This window comes from Prionailurus bengalensis, chromosome F2, assembly GCF_016509475.1.
Source record: "Prionailurus bengalensis isolate Pbe53 chromosome F2, Fcat_Pben_1.1_paternal_pri, whole genome shotgun sequence".
In the NCBI taxonomy this organism is placed as follows: Eukaryota; Metazoa; Chordata; class Mammalia; order Carnivora; family Felidae; genus Prionailurus; species Prionailurus bengalensis.
Window position 1 is genome coordinate 41,012,385 of NC_057353.1, and position 22,135 is coordinate 41,034,519.

At 46.4% G+C, this 22,135-nt stretch overlaps 1 protein-coding gene across 2 annotated transcripts; it reads right to left on the reverse strand.

The window, feature by feature from the left end:
- Window positions 1-6,141: 6,141 nt before the first annotated feature.
- GEM (GTP binding protein overexpressed in skeletal muscle) lies at window positions 6,142-18,291 on the reverse strand. Of its 2 annotated transcripts, none has more exons than XM_043601385.1 (5): window positions 18,154-18,291; window positions 16,508-16,847; window positions 9,962-10,038; window positions 8,976-9,180; window positions 6,142-7,513 (listed from the first exon to the last, which is right to left on the reverse strand). In XM_043601385.1, exons 2-5 carry the CDS (start codon window positions 16,836-16,838, stop codon window positions 7,236-7,238), a joined length of 891 nt encoding a protein of 296 aa, XP_043457320.1. In that variant the 5' UTR covers window positions 16,839-16,847; window positions 18,154-18,291; the 3' UTR covers window positions 6,142-7,235. The 2 variants fall into 2 exon arrangements, with proteins under 2 accessions (XP_043457320.1, XP_043457319.1); XM_043601384.1 differs by lacking the exon at window positions 18,154-18,291 and adding an exon at window positions 17,090-17,434.
- Window positions 18,292-22,135: the final 3,844 nt, after the last annotated feature.

A 22,135-nucleotide genomic window follows, 5' to 3' on the forward strand; every position in this document is an offset into this window, starting at 1 on the left:
GACGTTTACAAAAAAAAAAAAGAAATTACTGCTTTCAAGTACACCCGATGGCATTTGTTGTTGTCAAATAAAAGTTGACTGACTGCTTGAGTTGCACTTCTCACAACCCTGTGCCTCGCCCATTTTCTGATGTTTGCACACTTGTGCTCGCTTTGTGTCTCGGGGTGCTCCTGGTAAGGTACCCTTTGCCAACACTCGTCAAAAGGCTGTAATTCCCTCATCAGATATTTATTTCAGAGTATCTGCCATCTGGACCACATCAACTCCCTGTCTTTAAACAAGGCTGCTGTTAACGTGGATGTGTGTGTGTTGAACACATACATATCCACAGGTAGGTATGTTTATACATGTATAAACATGTATAAACACATATATATGTATACATGTATGTATATGTGTGTGTATGAATATGCACGTAAAATTTCACACACCTTTCAAGAAAGCACCTTCCAAAACTTTCAAATTCCCCACAAGGCAGCCAGATTTCTCCCAAACAGCTGCCCTAGGGCCTCCGGTGATACCAGGAAGAGCAATTCTCAGTCCCCCTATGTTTCCATTTTTCTAAAAGCCTGACAGTAAAGGAGAGCTTCTCTACTTTGATTCAAGCAGTTAAAAACTCCAGCACAACAGAAGACACAGGCACATTTTTGTCGTGACTTACTTGACCACCATCCCAGCAAACTTAAATTACAACTCGTCTTGGGGCGCCAGGGTGGTTCAGTCGATTAAGTGTCTGACTTCAGCTCAGGTCATGATCTCATGGTTGGTGAGATTGAACCGTGCTTCCGGCTCTGCGCTGACAGCTCAGAGCCCGGAGCCTGCTTGGGATTCTGTGTCTCTTTCGCTCTCTGCCCCTCCCCCGCTTGTGCTCTGTCTCTCTCTCTCAGAAATAAACATTGAAACAAAAATTTCTTTATTGCAACTTGTCTTGAGTTTTAGAAAAGACATGCACTTCTTGAATACTTCATTTCCCTGAAAGACATTAAAATAAATAAGACCACTGACCGCAGCGGCATTTGGGGCATATACTGAAGAGTAGAGCAAGATGAGAGTCCGGTTGATACTTGAAGTTACTCTGCTTTTTATTTAACTGTGAGGCATCTCTTCCCACCCCCTGCCGTACCCCTCCCCAACATACACACGCATATACATGCACACTCGCATGCACACGTGCGTGCCCACACGTGCACAGCCACGCAGTCACCTGAGCATCCAATAGCATTCTTTGGCCGAAAGCCTCAAGTCCCTGTTTGCATACATGTTTCCCTAGCCATTTCACAAGAAAAGCAGCTGTGCGGTGTTGACTTCCTCATTTCCCCCAGAAGTTAAGCTGGACAAGGACTGACGGTTTAGGGTCTCTCATTTGTTGACCGTTTTCCAGGCAGTCAAAGTCAGAATCGCTGCAGTGCAATCTTGTGACGGGGGCCTCGGCTAACCCTTAGGACTCCCCCACTCAGCTGCCTTCCCCGCCCCCACCCCACCGCCCATTTGCTCTGCTATCTGCTGTTGTAAGGTGCCGGGCCCCGTTGCTTCGTGAGCGCTCCTTGTACAAAACCTGAACGGGGCCAGATACAGATACACGCTCTGTACGCCCATCCTCAGACTCTCTTGAGGCGCTGTTTCTCCCAATGAACAACTCCCTCCCTCCGTCTGCAGCGCGCGAACTGGACACACCAGGCTAGGTGTTCTGGTGGCTTCCTCACTGATCTCCTGGCAGTGGCTCCTGCCAGTCAGCCTTCCTGAGCCATGTCCTGAAGCAGCGCCACTTGGCCTGTCGCATCCTTATTTGGAAACATTCAAGCTCCAGCGTTGCCTTCTGAACCAGGTGGAAACTTCTCAGGCTGGAGACCACCATATTCTACAATGGCTGTCTATCTTCTCTTGCAGACCGCTCACTTTCCACCTCCTAGACAGACAATAAGCGCTTTACATTTAATCCTCACAATAATCCTTCACCCTTGTTTTCCCAATGAAGAAATTGAGGCTTATAGATGCTAAGTAAGTTGCCCTAAATAACCCAAAGTATTTCATTTCCTAGGACTGTGAGCTTACCATAAACGTGGTGGCTTAAAATAACAGAAATGTATTCTCCTGCAGTTCTGGAGGCTAAAAATCTAAAATCATGGTGTCGGCAGGGCCATACTCCCTTGGAAAACATTAGGGGAGACCCTTCCTTCCCTTTGCAGCTCCTGGTGGGTCCGGATGTTCCTTGGCATTCGTTGGCTTACAGCTGTATCACTCCAGTCTCTGCCCCCATCTTCACAAGGCCTTTCTCCCTTGTGTGTCTCTTCTGTGTCCAGATCTCTTTCTATCTCTCCCTCCTTTGTCTTATGAAGACACCACTCATCAGGTTTAGGATCCACACTAACTCCAGAATGATTTCATCTTGAGATCCTTAGCTAATTACATCTATAAGGACCTACTTCCAAATAAGGTCACATTTTGAGGTGCATATGAATTTGGAGAGAACACAATTCAACCCAATACACCCAGCAAGTGAGAATTTAAAACTACTTCTGACTCCAGGCTTCAGACACTTCACTTAACCATCTAGAATGTTCCTCGCCACATTGAATTTCTCTCATTTTTCTAAACAGAATTTTCTCTCTTCTGCCTCTCTGCCCTTGCTCAAACTATATACTGTTTTCTTTACATAAACCAACCTCTCCCTTTTTCTTTTCCTCAGCCCATCTCACCTGTGGAAATCTTCAATAGTCTTCATGATCAAGCTCAATGCCACTTCCTCCAGGAAGACATTCATGATTGCACCAACCAACCAAGGAATTTTCTCCCCCACCCAAGCTCCAACTGCCTTACTTCACTTGTCTCTGCTGGCCCATCTTATCTTCTCCATCATTCTAGGTTTTTGTGCCATTGTCCTCATTCACCACCGTGCCCACATCCCACCAACATGTCACAGCTCTATCACAAGCTTCTTAAAGGCACAACTGCTTTCTCACACTGTCTTCTCCACAGCCCCTTGCACAACAGGAGCTCCTTACAATTAGCTCACATTCATCAAGTGAACTCATAATCATCTCTCTCTCCCTGTATTGAATAGTTCATGTGTTAGTGAGCAAAAATGCAGGATGCTTACAAAACAAATGTCCCCAACATTCCCGCTTCCCCAAAATGGAATTTTAAAAAATAGCTCAATTTACTTTTCCACATCGAATCCAATCATTTTACTGATAATTTTTGTCCTTCATTTGAATTTTGTCTAACGGCAGTAAATCCAGCCCTTCCCAGGTATCATCCTGGCTTTTTCAGTTTCTTCCTATCTCCAATGCCACCTTCCCTGGCTTCTTAGGACAGGCAAATATACTATTTTCAGGGGCTCTGAGGGCCAGGACAATGTCTCCATCCTTGTATCCCCAGCACCTAGCGGTGCCCGGGTGCCCAACAACGTCTGAAGGATGCATGCGGGAACAAAGGTGTAAATGCTGCCTTAGAATAGAAGTCCTCAGAGTCCTCTAGGGCTGATCACTTTTGCAGGACTCACACCATCCTCACTGCAACCCTGTGAAGTAGGTGTCACGGTTTTTCCCATGTCACAGATGGGAAAACCAGGGCTGAGAGGAGAAGGGACTTCCTCTTGGTCACACATCCACGTGACGAAACCAGAGTGAAACCCAGGTCTGGCTGGCTCCAGGGCTGTAGCTCTTAACCAAAAAGCCTCTCAGACGGGAATGCACCCGCATTGTCTGGCCCTGGCCCGAAGGGAGCCCCAGTGTGACAATCCTGAACACGCTCTTAAGCTTGAGAGTCTTGGCAGCTGTTGGCCATTTGGCTGGGAAGGTCTGAAATAAGTGAGTAGGACGGTTGAATCTAGGACAACAGACAATAATGTAAATAAAGACTGTGTATGTATACACGGGGTGCGGGAGTGCGTGTGTGGTGTTGCATATGGGGATGCGGCGTGTGTGGTGTGGGATATACCTGCTGTATTTTTTTTATGTAGATGTTTACATGTGTTCTGTGCGGAGGGGCGTGTGATATGGAGTGTGTGGTGTGTACGTGGTATGGGGTGCGAGGGTGGGTGTGGGGCGTGTGGAATGTGTGTGGAGCGTGTGGAATGTGTGTATGGTGCATAATGTGTGGTAGGGGGTGTGATATCGTGTGGAGTGTGTGCAGGATGTGTGGGATGTGGACGGTGGTGGGGCATGAGGTGGGGGGGGGGTGTCATGTGTGGGGAGTGCGGTGGTTCCTGGGGATGAAAAGAGCTGTGTCTATAGGAAACAGTTTGGGATACCAAAAGAAGCAAATGACTCTGAGTCACATCTGGCCTCCACTCCTAGTTCAGATATTGAACATCTGAACAAACAGGGACAGGTCACTTATCCCTCTGAACTTGTTTGCTGTAAAACGGCCTTTCAACCTCATGGGGCCACGGGGAAGAGCTATTCAAGAAGAAACACTAGAGGGGTGTCGGGGTGGCTCAGTTAAACATCCAACTCTTGATCTCAGCTCAGGTCTTGATCACACGGTCGTGAGTTCAAGTCCCACATTGGGCTGTGCACTGGGCATGAAACCTACATCAAAAGAAGAGGAAGTAGGAGAAGGAGAAGAAGAAACAACATTATAAAAGCCCAATATAGGGGCGCCTGGGTGGCTCAGTCGGTTAAGTGGCCGACTTCAGCTCAGGTCACCATCTCGTGGTTCGTGAGTTTGAGACCTGCGTTGGGCTCTGTGCTGACAGCTCAGAGCCTGGAGCTGCTTCGGATTCTGTATCTCCCTCTCTCTCTGACCCTCGCCCACTTGCGCACTCTCTCTCAAAAATAAACATTTAAAAAAAAAGCCCAATATAAACAAAACACTGTACTGAGGAGTATAGGGCTAAAAAAGGAAAAGAAGTAGTGGTCCCTGATTTTAAGGAGTTTCCATTCTGTTTGGGGGAAGGTAGACCTATAAAACTGATTTATGCAGAATGGAAGGTGTATGACAATGAAGACTGGCATCTCTCGAGCTCTTCGTGGTATGGCAGATTAAAAGATGTTCATCTCCAACCTTATAAGGTAGGTATTAGTTAGCAACCCCATCTTACAGATGGGAAAAGTGATGGTTGCAAACGTTTCGCCTTTACTCCAAAGACACACTGATGTTAAATGGCATTGATATTAAAAGGCCTGGGAAACCAGAATCTTTTCTCTTATCACCTCCCTGTACTCTTCCTTGAGGATTTCAAAGAGGCAAAGCACACAGAGACGGGAACGTTTGTGCTCAATTTGGAAAAAGGAGAAAGGGCCAGCAGCACTGAATTATAAGGCTGTTGCTTTCAGCAATATTGAGGTCCCATGATTGTTGCTATTGTTGCTAATCAGTGTGTGTCTGATTGCAAACTCAGAAACACAGGGAGGGGGAGTAAGAGATGTGAAAGGGGGACACCAGGTGGTTCCATTCCAGCCAGGGGTCACACACCACCACTGGACAGATGCCACATAGGAAGGTCAAACCATATTAATGACAGAGAGAATTTGGTTAAAGCCTTGCCTAGCTGGATCCAGGCTGAAAATCACCAGTTTCCTTTTTTTTTTTTTGGACCCATAATCCTTTATAATTTCCTTTAATGCTTTAGTCTAGCTTAGGACCATGAGCCTTCAGGGAGCAAGGGCACATCTGTTCAGTCAGGAATTTGCCAAAGTAAAAGATCAATCTGGCTTTTACTAGAACTCAACATCTAGAGGAACCCAAATATTTCTCAACTGTATTAGCCAAAACTAACTTTGCATCATTATGAATCATGACTCCAAAGGAGAGGTGTCAAGGATACTCTGAAACAAATAACAACTGGGCTATCACCAAAGAAAAGAAGAAATAAAATAACAGGCATGTTTCTTTAGAGGGTGCTTGCTCTAAATGCTATATGGAAAGAATCATAATTGTCTTATTTGGGGAGGAAAAACATTTAAGAATGCCTTTTTTGGGGATGCCTGGGTGGCTCAGTTGGTTGGGCATCCAACTTCAGCTCAGGTCATGATCTCACGGTTTGCGAGTTCGAGCCCCGTGTTGGGCTCTGTGCTGACAGCTCAGAGCCTGGAGCCTGCTTCAGATTCTGTGTCTCCCTCTCTCTCTGTTCCTCCCCGGCTTGCTCTCTCTCTCTCAAAAATAAAGAAAGATTAAAAAAAACTTTAAAGAATGTCTTTTTTTCCCAAAGATTTTATTTCTTTTATTATAAGACACATAGGTAAAAACTTGCATATTCTGAAAAAGGTAGAAAATGGTAATAAAATGGACATTTTTCCTATTAAGAAATATGCTCATAAATATGCTTTATCAAATGTTAAAATGGTTATTATTTTGCAAAATAACAATAAATAGAGCAGAGCTGTGGCATACAATGGTCAACCCAAAGTACTGGAAGTATTTATGTTTTGTGTTTTATAAAAATTCAGACCTTTGATCATATTTCAAAATTTGGCATTTTGCACTCCAGGTTATCAATAATTCGAATTTTTAAAATATTTTCATGATGGCCCCATGACTTTAAAAACAATGAAACATAAAAGGTGGTTTGACTGAGTAGAATGATTAAAATAATTTTCCCCTAAACAAAAAATTACAAGACACAGAAGCAAAGACATGACTTTTTGATCCCATAAGTAGTATCTGTATCAGTTCCCAATTCTACAAATTTCTGGATCCCCGACTGTGGGCGCTGAACAAAAATTGTTCACTAAGCTTTAGCTTCCAGCAAGGTGCACCATTTCATTTCACAGCTTGATGGAGCCATGATGGTCATGATTCTGATGAGCCCGGTTCTATAATTCTAGCTCCATGAATACAAGGTACAGAGAAAGAAGTTCTCCCTCCTTTGAATAAATCCCTTAAAGGCTTTCCTACATTTGTGTATGACCTAATGGCCTCAAATTCATGTATCAGAACACTGGGTGAAATTTTAATGATGAAAAGTTCTCGTTCTGAGCATTCTTTTGTAGGCTTCAATTCTCTACTATCCAAAGGAGAGAGGAACACAAGTGAACACCAAACATGTCCTCTAATGAGTCTTGGGTGTTCAAGTAGCCAGGTCAGGCTTTTTCCTGTAAATAAATACTGATTTTACAAAGATCTTTCATTTCCCATGCATTATGTTGCCCTTAAGGCTAACACACTAATTCCCAGCTACAATGGGAGAAGCCATATGTAATAATACTTAAGGATCCAATCTAATATAGATTATCAGTCCCAATGGTGTTCGATGACGTCCATCAGGGGGACATCTGGGCGACTCTGGGTGCCTAGAGCACAGAGAGGTCATGGCAGGATTTGGACTTGAGCTTGAAGGCCATATTCTTGTTGTTTTTGGCCACGATCTTGCCCCAGAAGCGCCTGGCTTTCCTGGGGATGCTCTCCCTCCTTTTCTGGTAGGCCAGCCGCCGCTCATTCTTCTCCTTGCTGTCCCGCCGAAGGCGGACCTGCCGCACGATGCCCTCAAACAGCTCCTTCACATTGTGCTGGACAGCTGCGGAGGTCTCAATGAACTTGCAGTCGAACACCACAGCACACGCTCTCCCTTCTGGAAAGAAAAGGAGGGAAGAAGAAAGTCAGAGGAGCTACACAGCACACAGCCAAGCTGATGATTCTTGACCTCAAGCTGTCTCCAGGTAACTCTAGGTCAGTCACACATGTGATGGATACAGGAGGCCACTCCCAGAGCACAGAAAGAGGCAGAGTCACAGGAAGCAGGAGAGATGGACTTTAGATCTGGCCCATCATAAATTCACTATGCAAAGGTCCAATTTCGTCAAATACGGTAACATTAATTATAACAATAAAAACCACAGCCTTAATTTATTGTACTTACTATGTGCCAGGAACTGAGTTAAATACTTTTTTATAAACATTTTTTTAATGTTCAAAACAATCTTGAAAAATACACTATCCCTTTCAGATGGATGAAGGAACTGAGGTGGGGGGGTGGTCTTTTAAAAACGTGAAGGCGTTCGCATAGCCTGTAAGTGGCAGGGGTAAAGCCAAGCCTGCTTCTTCCTCAAGCTCAGATTCTTAACTCTTTCTCCTAACTGAGTTTCCTGAATTGGAGAAAAATCCTACTATCTGACTTTCCTCTCTTAGAAAACAATTTTAAAGCTCTGATGAGGTACCTTGAAAAACTTTTTGATGATTTCACACATGTACAATACAGTGACAGCAAACTATACAAACAGGCTTTCTGGAGCAGCCTCAATGTCAAATGATCCACTGTGTTCAACGGCCATGTATCCAAGTTTTGGTTAGGGAAAAAAAAAAAAAAAAAGATTACTATAGACAGTCCTTTCCTAAGAGTAAGACATTCCCAAACTAGTTGTATGCCTTAAGTCTTCAACAGGTTTCTTTCCTCCTGAATGGGGCCTAGCAATGCAGTATTTTATTTTTTACCATGGTACCAGGAACCAAATCTATAGTAGGCCAAAAAAATCTCAAAGGCCCCAAAAGCAAACAGGCAGTATCTCTGAACTAGGCATGAAAAAGTATATGTGACACCATCAGGCATCAGGCTGATGCCTTAACTGAAATTTCGGAAGCAAAAGGCAGGGGACAGGAAGGAGTTTCTAGGGTCTCCAGGAACCAGAGGCAGCCAGAATAGAATCCTTATTCTCACTGAAACTCTTGGAGTTTTCATCTTTCTTGCATAAAGAGACTACTTTTATTTCCCTGAACTCTTGAGAGCTCCCAGGAGAATAGAAAAGGACAAGGAATAAAGGCTGGGGAGTGCCAGTAAATCCCTGAGCACGATCTTTTCCCTAAAGGAACTGCAGGAAGGGGAAAGTGGAATCCTGCAAGTCGACCAGATGGATCAGGGAGCAACAACCAGCACAGAGACAATCTGCTGGGAATGCGGGAATCTTAGACACAAAACTCCATGGAGCATTTTAATGAGTCCCTGGTTCCGGCTTCATGAAGGAAGAAAAGAGCACCTATCTGAAGAAAACCAGGTGACCCAGAGACAGTTTCTATGACACTGGCACTGCTCCCCTTACCTGATACAGACACTTCCCGGCACCGCACCAGGTCACTTTTGTTGCCGACCAAAATTATAGGAATGTCCTCTGTCTGCCGAGCCCGGCGGAGCTGGATTCGCAGCTCAGATGCCTTCTCAAAGCTGGCTCGGTCCGTGATGGAGTAGACAATCAAGTACGCATCCCCGACCTGCATGCAGTGATCTTGGAGCCATTCATTCTCTCCCTGGTAAAAGGAGAACCTCCCTGAGCTCAGGCTGGTCTGGTAAATGAAGCATCGGGGGAAACAGTACATGTATCCTATGTACCCTTGCTGATATGAGGAAGAAAGGAAACGGATTCCAGCTCCCCACATGCACGCCTCCCATGCCTGTACCATGTCTGGTGGCTATAAGCTAGCCCATCGGGTATTTCTGCAAAAAGTTTTTACTGTCCAATTCCTCCTACAGCTTGAGTTGATAAATTATACAATGACTCTGCCAAACCACATTTCCAATTTTTATCCAATCTACCAAAAATGAGCCTTTTCTGACTTCCAAAAACTCCCTTCTGCCTTTCCCAAGTGATGAAATTTAGAGTCCTTCTGTGAGAACAGGAGACCTCTCAGTAAACAGAAGGTCTAGCAAATATGCTCAGGAGCCCAAAATCTTTAAAAAGCACATGTTGAAGACTAGTATTAAGATTGTCAACGCCACATAATCTGGTTTTATATATAGCTTTAAATTATCATCCGTATTTGGCACTTGCCCTAAAGCGGATATATGTTTTTGTATTTTTTTTAATTGCACTGAGGGCAAATCACTGTCACTTGCTTAATATTCAGAGCTCATTTGCGAATGACCTGTTCCTTAGAACAGCCTCTTACTTCAGAAAAAGAAAGCTTTTAATCAAGAAAATGAGCCCACCTCACCTAGAACACTAAAAAGGACAAGGTCACCCTTGCATCAGACAGCCTGTTGGAAGGCAAGCCTTGACAGAATTTACAGAGAGCTGTGAGCTCTGCATACCTTGTTTTCCCACATGTCCAGGAGTATAATCGTTGCACTTTCCCCATCAACAATCAGGGTTCGTTCGTATGTATCTTCTAGAAAAGCAAGAACAGTGACACTGGAGTCAGGAAATTAGGCAACGCTTTTCCGTAAGCGTCACGTAGAAAATTACGCTAGAAAATTAGCTTACTAAATATGCAATCAATTATGCAAACATACAGATATTCACAAAGGCAAATTACTACTTTTTAATCACCTTTAACAACATTCTACGTATATTCTTCCACTACCTCCTAAGCAGAACCCCTATGTCTTCTGCATGTGTCACCAAAAACCACTTGAAATGAAAAGCTTTTGTTTTCATCATTCCTGGACCTTTTATACAGAAAAAACCATTTATAAGGATAAACTCACTGAGAGCTTTTGACTCTGATTCATTGGATGATGCCATGAGAGAACACTAACTGCCCAGTGGAACTCTAAGCCTCATTCATAAGCCTTACATGGAAATCCACTGTACCTTTCAGTAGGGTGCTTACTGGCAATTTCAGGAGCTCTAAGCTCAGAGACATTTTTCCTGTTTTGAAACATGCAAGAAAAAAATCTTGCAACCCTGTTTTGGCTGAAGTTTTCTTCCTTTAAAAAAACATTCAGCTCCCTAGGAATAAACAGGCTTATTCTTCCATCTCAAGTCAGCAGAAGGACAGCCTCCAGGCCTCCTTGGTAATGGAAACTCTCCTCCCTACACTTGAGCCCAGACTGAGTGTAGGTGAAGGGTGAGCAGTACCATGCGCCAGAGCAGCTCCAGCCCAGAGAAACCAGTTGGCGGGGGCGAGGTGGGGGAGGCAAGGGGGAGAGTTGGCTGAGTTAACTGGGATTTTGCAAGAGGGATTCCCATCAACTCCATGCACATGAGCCCATCCCCACTCTGTTTCCACAATGAGGTTTCCTGTTTCGAGTTTCATCATTTGAGAATTATTATTTTCGTAATGATTTTTTTTCTTTTTTACCATTTTTCTTGCTGCTCCTTTTGCCTGAAACCTGTTCCCTGGGATATCCAACAGGCGTGTGCCCTCACCTCTTTCCAGGGGAAGTGTTCCCTCACCAGCTACTTAAAATTGCAACACATCTCCCCTACCAGTATTGCTTACTCCTTTCCATTTTCATTTTTCTTCGTCGTACTTCTAAGTACCCCACATGCAATCCACTTAACCTATTTTATTCACCCATTTTATTCTTTTCTGTCCCTCTTGGCCCCCAAATATTACGGCAGAGATCTGCTGCTATGTCCCCCGGAACCCAGCGCAGTGCTTAGCATACTGCAGGTGGGCAACCAACACTTATCGAATGAATGAATGAATGGTAACTATAGCACTGGGGATATAAGCACAAGCAAACCTGAATTAGAATCTGAATGCCATCTCTTATTAACTATGTGGCTCTGGACCATTTACTGAAGTGTTCTGGGCCTCAGTTTCTTCATCTGTGAAATGGGACCGATAACAGTATTCATGCCTTGGGGCAATTACATAGGCTAGGCATGGGCACAGGGTAGAAATGCAATAAATATTAGCTGTTGTCATCACTCGCTCTGATGGAGGAAGCCGGTTCTTGCCATAGTTGGTGTTTCCTACCATAGGTAAATCCTAGCTTAAAAACACTACATTGGAGAAACCAAGGCATCTCTTGTTTTATAGTAACAAGGGATTTATAAAAAGCAATGCTCCCAGTTTAAATGTTTCTTCATCTAGGAAATGGAATCAGCAGAGGCAAAGGAAGGAAAACGTGGACAAATGAAAAGGCTCTTTCTGTCAATTTCCATGCCTCCATAAGGTGTCATTCTAATCAATGGTAATGGTGTCCCACTGGGGGATTAAGTCTGTTATCCCCATCCTGTCTGCCATCCACAATGTGCAGCATGAATGGGATCACAGTGGGACGCACAATCTGGATTTCTGCAGAGTAGGGTCTCCTGACTCAACAGGCAAATTTTACAACCAAATGGAAATGATCAGAGCCTGAGCAGCACAAAAGGGGGGCTGGCTGACTGCCCCTTACTACCTCGGAGTTTTTCTCTTTTCTCTAAAAGCCTTCCCTGTTCTCAAAAAATCCAAAACAGCACTTTCTCTGCCCTCAGCCCACCACTCATCATCCAGAAGCAGGTACAAGGGACTGAGTCCCCAGCAGTTCAAGTAGAAACCTACTACGTTCTAATAGCTAGGGGGGAAAAGCAAACTCACGCTTCCCCTTGGTTTAAGAGATGTCTGAACATTAGCCTAGAGAAAACGGGGATTATACCTTAAAAAGTAGACGCCTAACTGCTTTGACATTCTGGAAGATTCCTGGACTTAGCCCTGCCTGAAAATCATTATGCTACAAATCCTAAAACAATATATCTCCGCCCTGCTTCACTGCATATGCCCCACACCTAGTTTATTTTTATTTGCCACTGGGGCAGGGGAGGGGGGGGACACACACACGAGTGGGGAGGGGTGGAGGGAGAGAGAATGAGAGAGAGAGACAGAGACAGAGACAGAGAGACAGAGAGACAGAGAGACAGAGAGAGAATCTTAAGTAGGCTAAGAGCCCAATGCAAGTCTCAATTTCACAACCCTGAGATCCTGACCTGAGCCAAAATCATGAGTAGGACGCTTAACCAACTGAGCCACTCAGGTGCCCCCACACCCAGATTTATATACAGCCTCTGACTACTCCCCCCCACTCCCCACGGATTCTTCAGACACACAAAGTATCCTGCTTCACGGCCCTCTGCTAACCAGGAGAGGGCCTGCCTGCAACCAAAGTTCTAGTTTCTCTTCCTTCCCTTTGTCACTCACCTTTTGGCTTTCTCAAGAGCTAATCAGGTGAGGAGAGGAGAAATAAAAGAACATGATATTCTAGAAAAGTCCTTTGAAATTTGCCCTGGTTAAGGTGTGTGGAGAAAGGGTCGAGGCCTACTGGCTTATAGAGCTTTTCAGTATCGTGGGTCTGGAGAAGCCCTCGCTTCTCCAGTGCTCTCAGTAAAAGCTGGGGGTGAACACGCACACTCTGGAATGAGAGAGATCATCCTGACGGGTGGGATGGATGTCACCTGGTTGGGTGACAGGAGCTATTCTCCCTGGACTAGTACACCTTAATGTGTCTTTAACTTAACCCTCACTGTGCTCAGAGACCCTTCTGTCCAAGATTGGCTCGCATGCTGTGTGGAAGCTGCACAGGAGTTCTCTCCCACACTAGAACGGGCTCCTACAGCCTCTCAAAGGCTTGGAGGCTCCAACATCCCTCTCCCCCAAACTCTCAACTGCTTTCAGCTTCCATAGCCCAGGAAGGGAAGCCCACTCTAGGAACACCGTCCTCTCCTCTTGTGGCACGTTTCCTCTGCACGTCTCACGGGGCCCTAGCCAAGAGGGGCCGGAGTGGATGGGGACCACAAGCAACAAAAGTGCCAGTTTGAGAAGATAAATCCAGGCACAGGAAACGGTAGGTTCAGAATCAGCTCTAACACTCATTCCGTACGTCTTATGTGCCAGGCACTATGCTTATATGCTACCTCCGTCAATCCTCCAGTGCCCTAGGAGGTAGGCATCATCTCTATCTCCCGAGTGAGGAGTTTGGGGGGGTCAGCACCTTGTGCAGGAGCACTCAGCTACATCGTGTCAAAGCTGGGCTCCAAACCCACATCACCAGACTGAAGTCCAGTGCTCTTCCCATACTTCCTGTGTGCACGTGCCGTACCTTCTCACCGACTCAGGGCTTCCAAATCCTAGTCGCCCTTAAGATCCAGCTCAGAGGCCACCTCTTCTATGAATCCTTTACTGACTTCCACAGCCAGAAGTAATCTTTTCTCCTCTCAATTCCTACAGCACGGTCTCTGTACTCTTCAAGCCACTCATCACATCCTATCTTGATTTAGTTGGTGCACATCTGATCTCTATTGCACATACTGGAAGCATCTTTAGGGGGGAGCCCTAGGACTCCTGGCACGCCCCCGCAGTGTCTCACCAAGTTCCATGGTGTATGTTCAGTAACTACTTAGGAATGAATATTGCATGAATGAATGGATGAATAAATGAACGAATGGCATTAAATGTATACAGAGAGTCATAAGATTATTGCAATAGAGCTGTAACAACATCCATCTTTATTAGGAGAGATACTGATGAGAGTATTGTGTAGAGGTTTTTTTTATGGTTAATGCTGAAAAAAGGACAATGTGAGGGCACGACTTGGAAAACCTTCTTCCAAGTTTCCAGCTGTAGTGATTCCAACAGCTGCCTATGGATAAGAGATGTAATCCTAGACAGTATAAATTAAGTTACTCAAATAGGACAACATTAAATAGGATGGGTCACCTGAGGAGTTTCTTGCCAAAGATTCTATTCAAGGAGGTAAGGAAAGGATTCTCCCTCTCCTTTCCCCCATTAAGCAAAATGAGTTTTCCCAAATATAGAAGCATGTCTTCCCAAATTCCAGATATGAGTCGGTCTTCTCGGCACCATATGCCTATAGGGGTACCACCCTCCGGATAAGTACCTCTCCACTCTAACTGACAAGCATTTTTGAAAGCCTGCCACCCAGCTCTTTTAAGACCTCCCTCGAAAAACAAACAAAACTCCTGGTTGATCTCTTCCTTCTGTCAATCTCCCCAAACACTTTATTGTTAACTTCATAAGGTATTCACTAATTTTACCCTGCTCTGAATTAGAGCCACTGACACTTCACCCCTTCCTAAGAGGGTATATACTACCACTGGGTACCCCAGAGCCTAGCCCAGAGCCAGGCACGTGCCTGACACGAGGAGTATTTAGATGCTACGCCCACGGGCTTCAGGGTACAATGAATGCACACAACTAGGTCTGACTCGTGGCCATACCGTGGACTAGCTTTATCACTCTGGGAAAGTTACTTGATGTCATAAGCCTCCATTTCTTCACCTGTAAAATAGGGATATTAATACCAAATTGGTTCAATTTATGCATTATCAGAAAAAACTTATGAGAAGTACTTAGCATAGTGCCTGGCATATCGCAGGTACCCTGTCAATGGCACTCTTGGTTGAGAGTAACAATGTAAGAGAGTACAAGAGAGTTACTCTCTTGGTAAGAGAGTAACAAGAGTAACAATGGTTACTCTTAGGAGTAACACCGAACTAAGATTATAAAATCCTGAGTTCTCATTCCAGCTACCCCACTGATTCTAGGTAAGCCACGTGGTATTCTGTAGACTCAGTTTACTCATATGAGTACAGGAATTTTGTGAGTACCAAAATAAAAGGGATCAAATATAAGATGCCCAACAAAGCACCTCTCCCATTGCAAATGTGCTTTCTAGACAGTAGTTCCTCTCTCCCTTTCTCCCATACTGACAGTCAACCACCAGCCCTTACTGAGAAAGAGAAAAACCAGCCTTGTAAGACTGAGGTCACTATTTCTCCTTGACTCTCATTTAGCTATAGTCCCTGAGACTTCCAGAAGTGAGGAGAGAAATCAGTGTCCTATCAATGAGTCATCATTTATAGTCCAGTTCAGGAGCTGCCTCGTAAGCAGTGAACTCCTGGACACTGGAGACGATCAAGATGAAACATTTAGCCAAAATGGGCTCACAGTAGTAGTGAGGAAGGAGCAGCATTCCAGTGCATCAAGCGGAGGGCAGAACTAACTCCTCACTAAGGCATCTTCCTACCCTGGGGGTCTGTGATTCAGCTGTGAGTTGCAACTGAGAGCACAGACACATCGTGCCACTGGGGCAAGCACTAGAAGGTTCTTCCTTCATTTCTATAGCTGCAAATAAGGACATACAGCTCCCCTTGTCAGGTATGCTACGAGGGAAGCTGTGGCTGAGAAACACTGTATGAATACCACTGACAGTTGGGATCCTCATACTACTTCCCAGAATGCAGTGCTATGCTTTACGTGTATTCGAGGAACACATGCATTTTTGCGACTATGTCACCTCAAATCAGTTTTGGAAACAGGCAGGTCTTGAATATTTTCAGTGAGATTATACACGGAAAATCGTCTTGAAAACATATGTATCACACACACAAACATATGTATCACCATTGTTATACTCAAAAAAAATTTTTTTGACATTGTACTATTTTAAACTATTTTACAACCTTCAAAGACTCTAATAACGGTAGAAACTGATGAATCCATCCTAATACTTTTTCAGATCGGGTTGGTATTAGGTATAATCGTGGGAAAAAGCTATGTCTGCACTGAGCTCTTGGAAAAATCCAGGTCAGCGCTGGCAAAAACCAGAGATGGGATCCTGACCCTCTGACTCTGCCCTCTTTAACCACTCTACCCCCAGTCCCTGTGTGGAGCTGGAATCTAAGAAATCCCCTTTCTGGCCCAGGTTCCATCTGGAACAGGATGAATCTTCATTCTCTTGTCCTGAGGATCCATGCCAGCGGGCTGTTCTAGGGACTCAGCTTGCCCAGCCAGTGCCAGGAATGCATAATCACCACTCCCAACTCTGCAGATAAATGGCGCACCCACTCGCTCTTTCCGACTGGACCACCGCTAACGGAAAGACGCCCACTGGGGTCGGGCCACCTACCTCCCAGCACCTCGCAGTCGCTGTCCATGCTGTCATGCACACCTGCAAAGATGTTGGCCAGAGTGGACTTGCCCACCCCCTGCTCCCCTATGAGCACCACCCGGTAGTAGGTGTTCCCCGACTCGGAGGAGATGACTGAGTCTGTGGAGTCGGAAGACCAGCTCCGGCGGCAGTGGTCCTCCGGGGCAGCAGAGTGACGGCTGCGCTGGCCGTACTGGTGGGGCTCCTTCTGAACCATCAGATGCCTGCCGTCCGCTGGGATGCTCCAGCGCTGCTGCTGCGGCTGCATGGCCACGGTGCCCTGGCGCATGGTGACATTGTTCAGAGTCATCGCTGGGTCCTGGAGAGCAAAGCAGCCAAGATGTAAGCATCATAAGCAGGAGCGAGAGCTCGGGGGCTCAACCACACAGTCAGTCATCAGTGATATTTGATCAGATGGGGTGAGACCCGGTAACCCTGACACGAGGAACCCCACGGAAACAGTCCCCAAACCCAAGAGGCTTTCAACTGGACACACACGCTCGCATACACTTCGTAACAGGCTCCTCAGGAGGACTGTCATTTGCAAAAAGAAAAAAGTACCGTCAACATCACCCACTGCCCTCGGGCTTCCTCCATCCTCAAGGAAGCCTTGGGATCCCTCACTCAGCACTGACACACAGGCAGCCAGAAGAAACTAACAGCCTTCAGAGATGGCTGGAAAAGCAACAAGTTAATGGAGCTGGGGACCAGCTGGCCAGGTTAGCTGCTCTTGTCTAAACATGGCTCTTAATTGCACCAGCGTCCAGCGGGCTTTTGTGCCTGGGTGGGAAACACGTGGCAATGACATCACTCCTCTGGCTGAACTGGACAAGCACTTATTGGAACTTCCATGTTTAGTAAAGTCGCCCTGATGCTCTCCAGCTGCTTGAATAAGCTATTATTTGGGGGCAAAAAAAAAAAGAATTTCTGTTTGAGGTTTATGCCTCAGCTCTGCCCTCTTGCCCACAGACATCATGTTTTAAAAAACCCAGCCCCAAGCCCTGTTGTTCTCGCAGGTTAAGGACCTACTCACGTTCAGACCTATCCCATTTGCAAAGAAAATGCTTCCCTCTTCTGAAACCACATTCACTCCAAGAGTTTTAAAATTCAACGCAGATTTCCACCTTCTTGAAGAAAATCAGAAGGCCAAGGACTCTCCCAAAATGACATTCAACAACTTTGCCACAACTTTCCCTTCGCAAGACTCCCTCCCCTTGCACGAAGGTCTGTTCCCGAAGGCTACTTGAGATAAAGTAGAAGCCGTCTCATTTTCATCAGCAAGATCATTCGTGAGAGCCGGCCACTAACGGGGAGGACCAGCCTCAGTTGGCTGGCTTGCATTCAAACAACAAAAGCATGACGTATCGGTCAGGGCTGCCCTCTGACCACACAGTCTGTAGGAGGAGGTCACGCTCCTACCGAGCCGAACTAAGGAACCTGCTAACGACAAATAGCATCTTCAGCACCTTAAACTCTGCCCCCGACCGGAAAACCACGGCGCAGACCGCAAGTTTCAGGGGCTCTTCTCTCAAGTTAGAAAGTTCTGCGGGCTGGGAACGCCCACCTGGTGTCCGCCCACCCCCCGCCCGGCTTCAGGAGGACCCCAGCCCAAACCGCCCGCTTACTCTGCTCGGCCGCGTGGGCGCCCGCGGGTCCGCGTGTGCTGCGTGGGTGCGCGCTGCGATCCCGGGCCGCCGAGCGCGGGGTGCTCGCGCAGTGCCCGCCGTCCGTGCCGCCGCCCGCAGCCGCCGCGGCCCCGCCGTTTATAGCGCGCCGGCCGGTCCGCGCCGGGGCTTTTCCGTGACGTCAGCGCCCCCGCCGGGAGGGGGCGGCTCTGCAGCAAACTCCGACTTGCAGCCACTTCGCCGAACCGGTTACTCGCAGTCATGTGACCCCCTTCTCCCCTTTTAAAAAATAACAACAGTTCCATCCCGGGCTCCTTTTATTTTGTTGTATTTTATTTTTACGAGGCGGACACAAGAAGATGGAAAGATACACTAAGTGCCACTTAATCGCGCTTCCCACGATGGCGAGCTGTCGGGATACAGGATGGAGAAGGAGGCAGGTTTGAGTTGGGAACCCAGCTTTGGAGGAAAACAGGGATGGGCCAGGTGCCCACGGAGACTTTAGCCTCTAGGATGGGGCTGCGGCCACCTTGAGTGGCCAGGGCTTGTGTCAGCCGGTACTCTGCCCCGAGAACTGCCTCTTCCTGCGTCCTGTCACCCTCTCTCTGGAGGACAGAGGGAGGAAAGCCCCACACCCGCTTTATTTCCCTTCTCTGGCAGGGACCCATAGAGAAGGGGCCAGAGAGAGGTGACGAAAAGGGACAAGACCTTGAAAAGGGCAGTTCTGAAAAATAACTTAATTAGGGGTCCAAGCAGATTGTGCTAAATGCTGCTGGCAGCACTGTCGGCCAGGATGCTGAGGCTCCTCTATCAGGGAATTTAATCAGCGCCCCAATCAGCAGCATCTCTGTACCAGGCTCCCTGGCATTGCTGGGCCTGGGCATGGAGCCCGTGTCTCCCAGCCATGGAGAGGAGCCCTGAGCCAAACACCGGGGCCCCATTCCCCCATCCCCACCCCAGAGACTCCTGTGAATAAAGGGCACAGGGTTAATAATAACAGTAACAACTACTACCATCATTTACTAAGTACCTCTGAGTACCTACACTCAGTAGGTATTGTTTGGCCTCTGCAGTACCTCAATCCCACTACAATTCTGCAAGGTAGATACATTGCCACCCCATTCTATGGAGAAAAACGACACTTGGCCAGAGAGCTTGCCCAAGGTCATGCAGCTCTTGTAAGTGGCAAAGTCAGGATTCAAAACCTGGTTTGCCTGACTCTTTGCACTGCACCACCAGCTGAAGGGTTTCAGTGACCTCTTTCTGGGGACATGGGCATTTCCCAGATGCTGTGTTTGGAGATGACACTGGCCTTTCCAACACATCCATTTGCTTTTCCAGCCAGCTTCATCTCTTGGTTGGCTGGTGGCTCCGGGAAGCAGCCAAAGGCCCCAGCGTCTATTTGAGTGGCTGGCCTCTGCTGTGATTATAGTCCATTCTCAGCTCTCCTGCATGCAGTTATGTGCTTTGGGGATTATCCAAGTGACCAGCTGCAGAGACCCGCCAGGCCCCAAGCTGGCAGAGGTGGGATCCACAGAGTAATGAAAATTGGGAGTTCATTTAGACTCAGGTGCCTTGGCCCCAATCTCCTACTTTATATATAAGGAAGTTGAGACCCAGAGGGATGACAACCAGTCAGTAGTAGCTGGAGCTGGACCTAGAACCTGGATATCATAATCTGGATGGTACCCTCCATTGCCATCCAGTTTTCCTTCTGGGCTTAGCCAGGAGGGGATGGCCGCCGATGTGAGGAGAGGAAAAGATTGGGGTGGGGGTGGGGGGTGCATGGGGGAGAAGACAGAGATCATCCCTGACTATACAGCTGACTTCATGCTAAAACACATGTAACGTAATTTGTGAATTACCTGCATTTCAGAATTTACCATTCCGTGCTGAGCCTCCCACTCTGTCAACTGGTCTCAACAGAAACATTATGAGGCTAAAAACTAAGAATAAATCAGAGTCTATAAGCACTTCATATAGCCTCTCAATTCTATTTTTGCCATTGATGAAGAACCTAATTCTTCACATTAACAAGAACCTAATTCTATGCCTAGGCGATATCTGCCATGAACTGTTTTTCATTGGTATGAATGAGACACACCAAAGAAAACAAATTCTAAAGATCGGTGGGGGTTGGCGGGGGGTGCTTTCAGTTCACTATTGATTTGGTATGTGCAGCAATGTTGTGTTTGAATAAAAGAATCTGCCTTCTTTAATTTTCTGTCCCACAAAAAGCCAGATGGGAAAACAACCGCTTAGCAAAAGTTTCAACTGAATGACAGTTAAGTTGGAGTATTTACACAAAACTCACAGTTACACCCCTCAAAAAGCACATTTCAGAGCCAAATCTTAGCCAGCAGAATCCCAGCTACCTTGTCCAGAATTCCAACTCACTGGAACCATCTGAGGGTATGGAACCGGAGGAAAAAAAGGTAGAATCAGGGCATTTGGACAAGTGGCAAGTTCTGAAAAGAAAAATATTGGCAGAATATTATAGTTTCTTGTTCTATGAATTATTCTCTCCATATTCCTTCTGGCAGCATTTGTAGGCTTCCTCGGGTTCTAACTAACACGAAGATGAGTATAGCTAGACGGCAGAGCTCACAATAAAAACAACTAACATTTACCGAACAATACACATGCCTTAGCTCAGTTAATCCTCGTCACCCCTGCACTTCTCCATGTCTTATGGATGAAGATGATGAGGAAAGAGGTGGAATCACTTGTCCAAGGTCACCGAGCTACTAGGTAGGAGAGCTGTGCTCTCCAGGGTCACAATCTTAACCTGTTCTACTCAGAGTAGGGGACACGCTTCAGCCCCATTCCCATGCTAGCCCCACCTCAGCCCATGCCCTCCCTAACCGCCCCCCCTCCCAAAAGAGGAATTTTTACCTGATTGGCCAAAGGCCATGACCTTCACTGAGCCACATTTCACTCATGGGCAGGCTTTTTCTACTTAAATGCAGTGGGCTGTCCTCTTCCTCTCCTTCTCAGGGCTCTTTCCCCCATGCCCTGGATGAGAAGGTGAACTTGGGGTTCCTTTAAGGCCCTGACTACCTCTCTGTCTCTGTCACTGTCACTCTTTCTCTCAGAATATAGACCAAGTTCCATGATTTCAAAAAGGGATGAGAAAGGGTAGAAAGAGGTAGGGATGAAGTAGAGCCTCTGATAAGGGCTGCAGTTTAGGGAATCAGGGACTTGCACAACCATTAATGTAATATTACTTTGAATCTCATTCCTTGAAAACTTTAAGGGATGTGAGATGATGGGTAGACCCAAGATCCATACATCCTTCAGTCGTTAACACTACCCTAAGAGCAAGGGAATCACTCGACCTCTAACATACCATACTGCCTCATCTACCCTGGAGACCTACTGCAACCAAGGTGTGCTTACTCATGCCACCAGGCCATGAGACTCCGTGGTAAAGGTGACATGGACTATATGCTCTCCCTTTTCCAGCATCAAAAGATAGACTGTAGACTGGGCACTGTGTAGGTGATAAAATAAATGTTTTTTTTTAATTACTTTTTATACGTATTGCGTTTCAACGCCTTTAGGCAAAGCATGTTCTCCAATTCCCCACAACCCTCACTACCCCAGCCAGCTTCTTTCATTTGACTATATAGCTGGCCCCAAGGGCATCTGAGCTTGTAACTCCTGCAAGAGCCGTAAGAAAAAGTATGAGGAGATTTAGCGTCAGAAAAGCAAGTTCAAACCCAGGCCTTCTTGGACACCTGATGCTGGGATGTCACCAGACCCCAGGGGTCTTGGCTTCTGTCGTTCTGAAAGACTCAGGAGCTACTGAGCATGGAAGTGCTTTATCAACCATTGGAGCACCATGTCAATGAGAGTGATTAGGATTATGACGCAGGATCCAAAGACTGGAGCTAGGCCACCTGCCCTCGGTTTTGCTGCCTCTTAAGGCTCAAGTTAAATTAAGCCAGCAGAATTCAGGACACATGAGGCACAGGGAGGA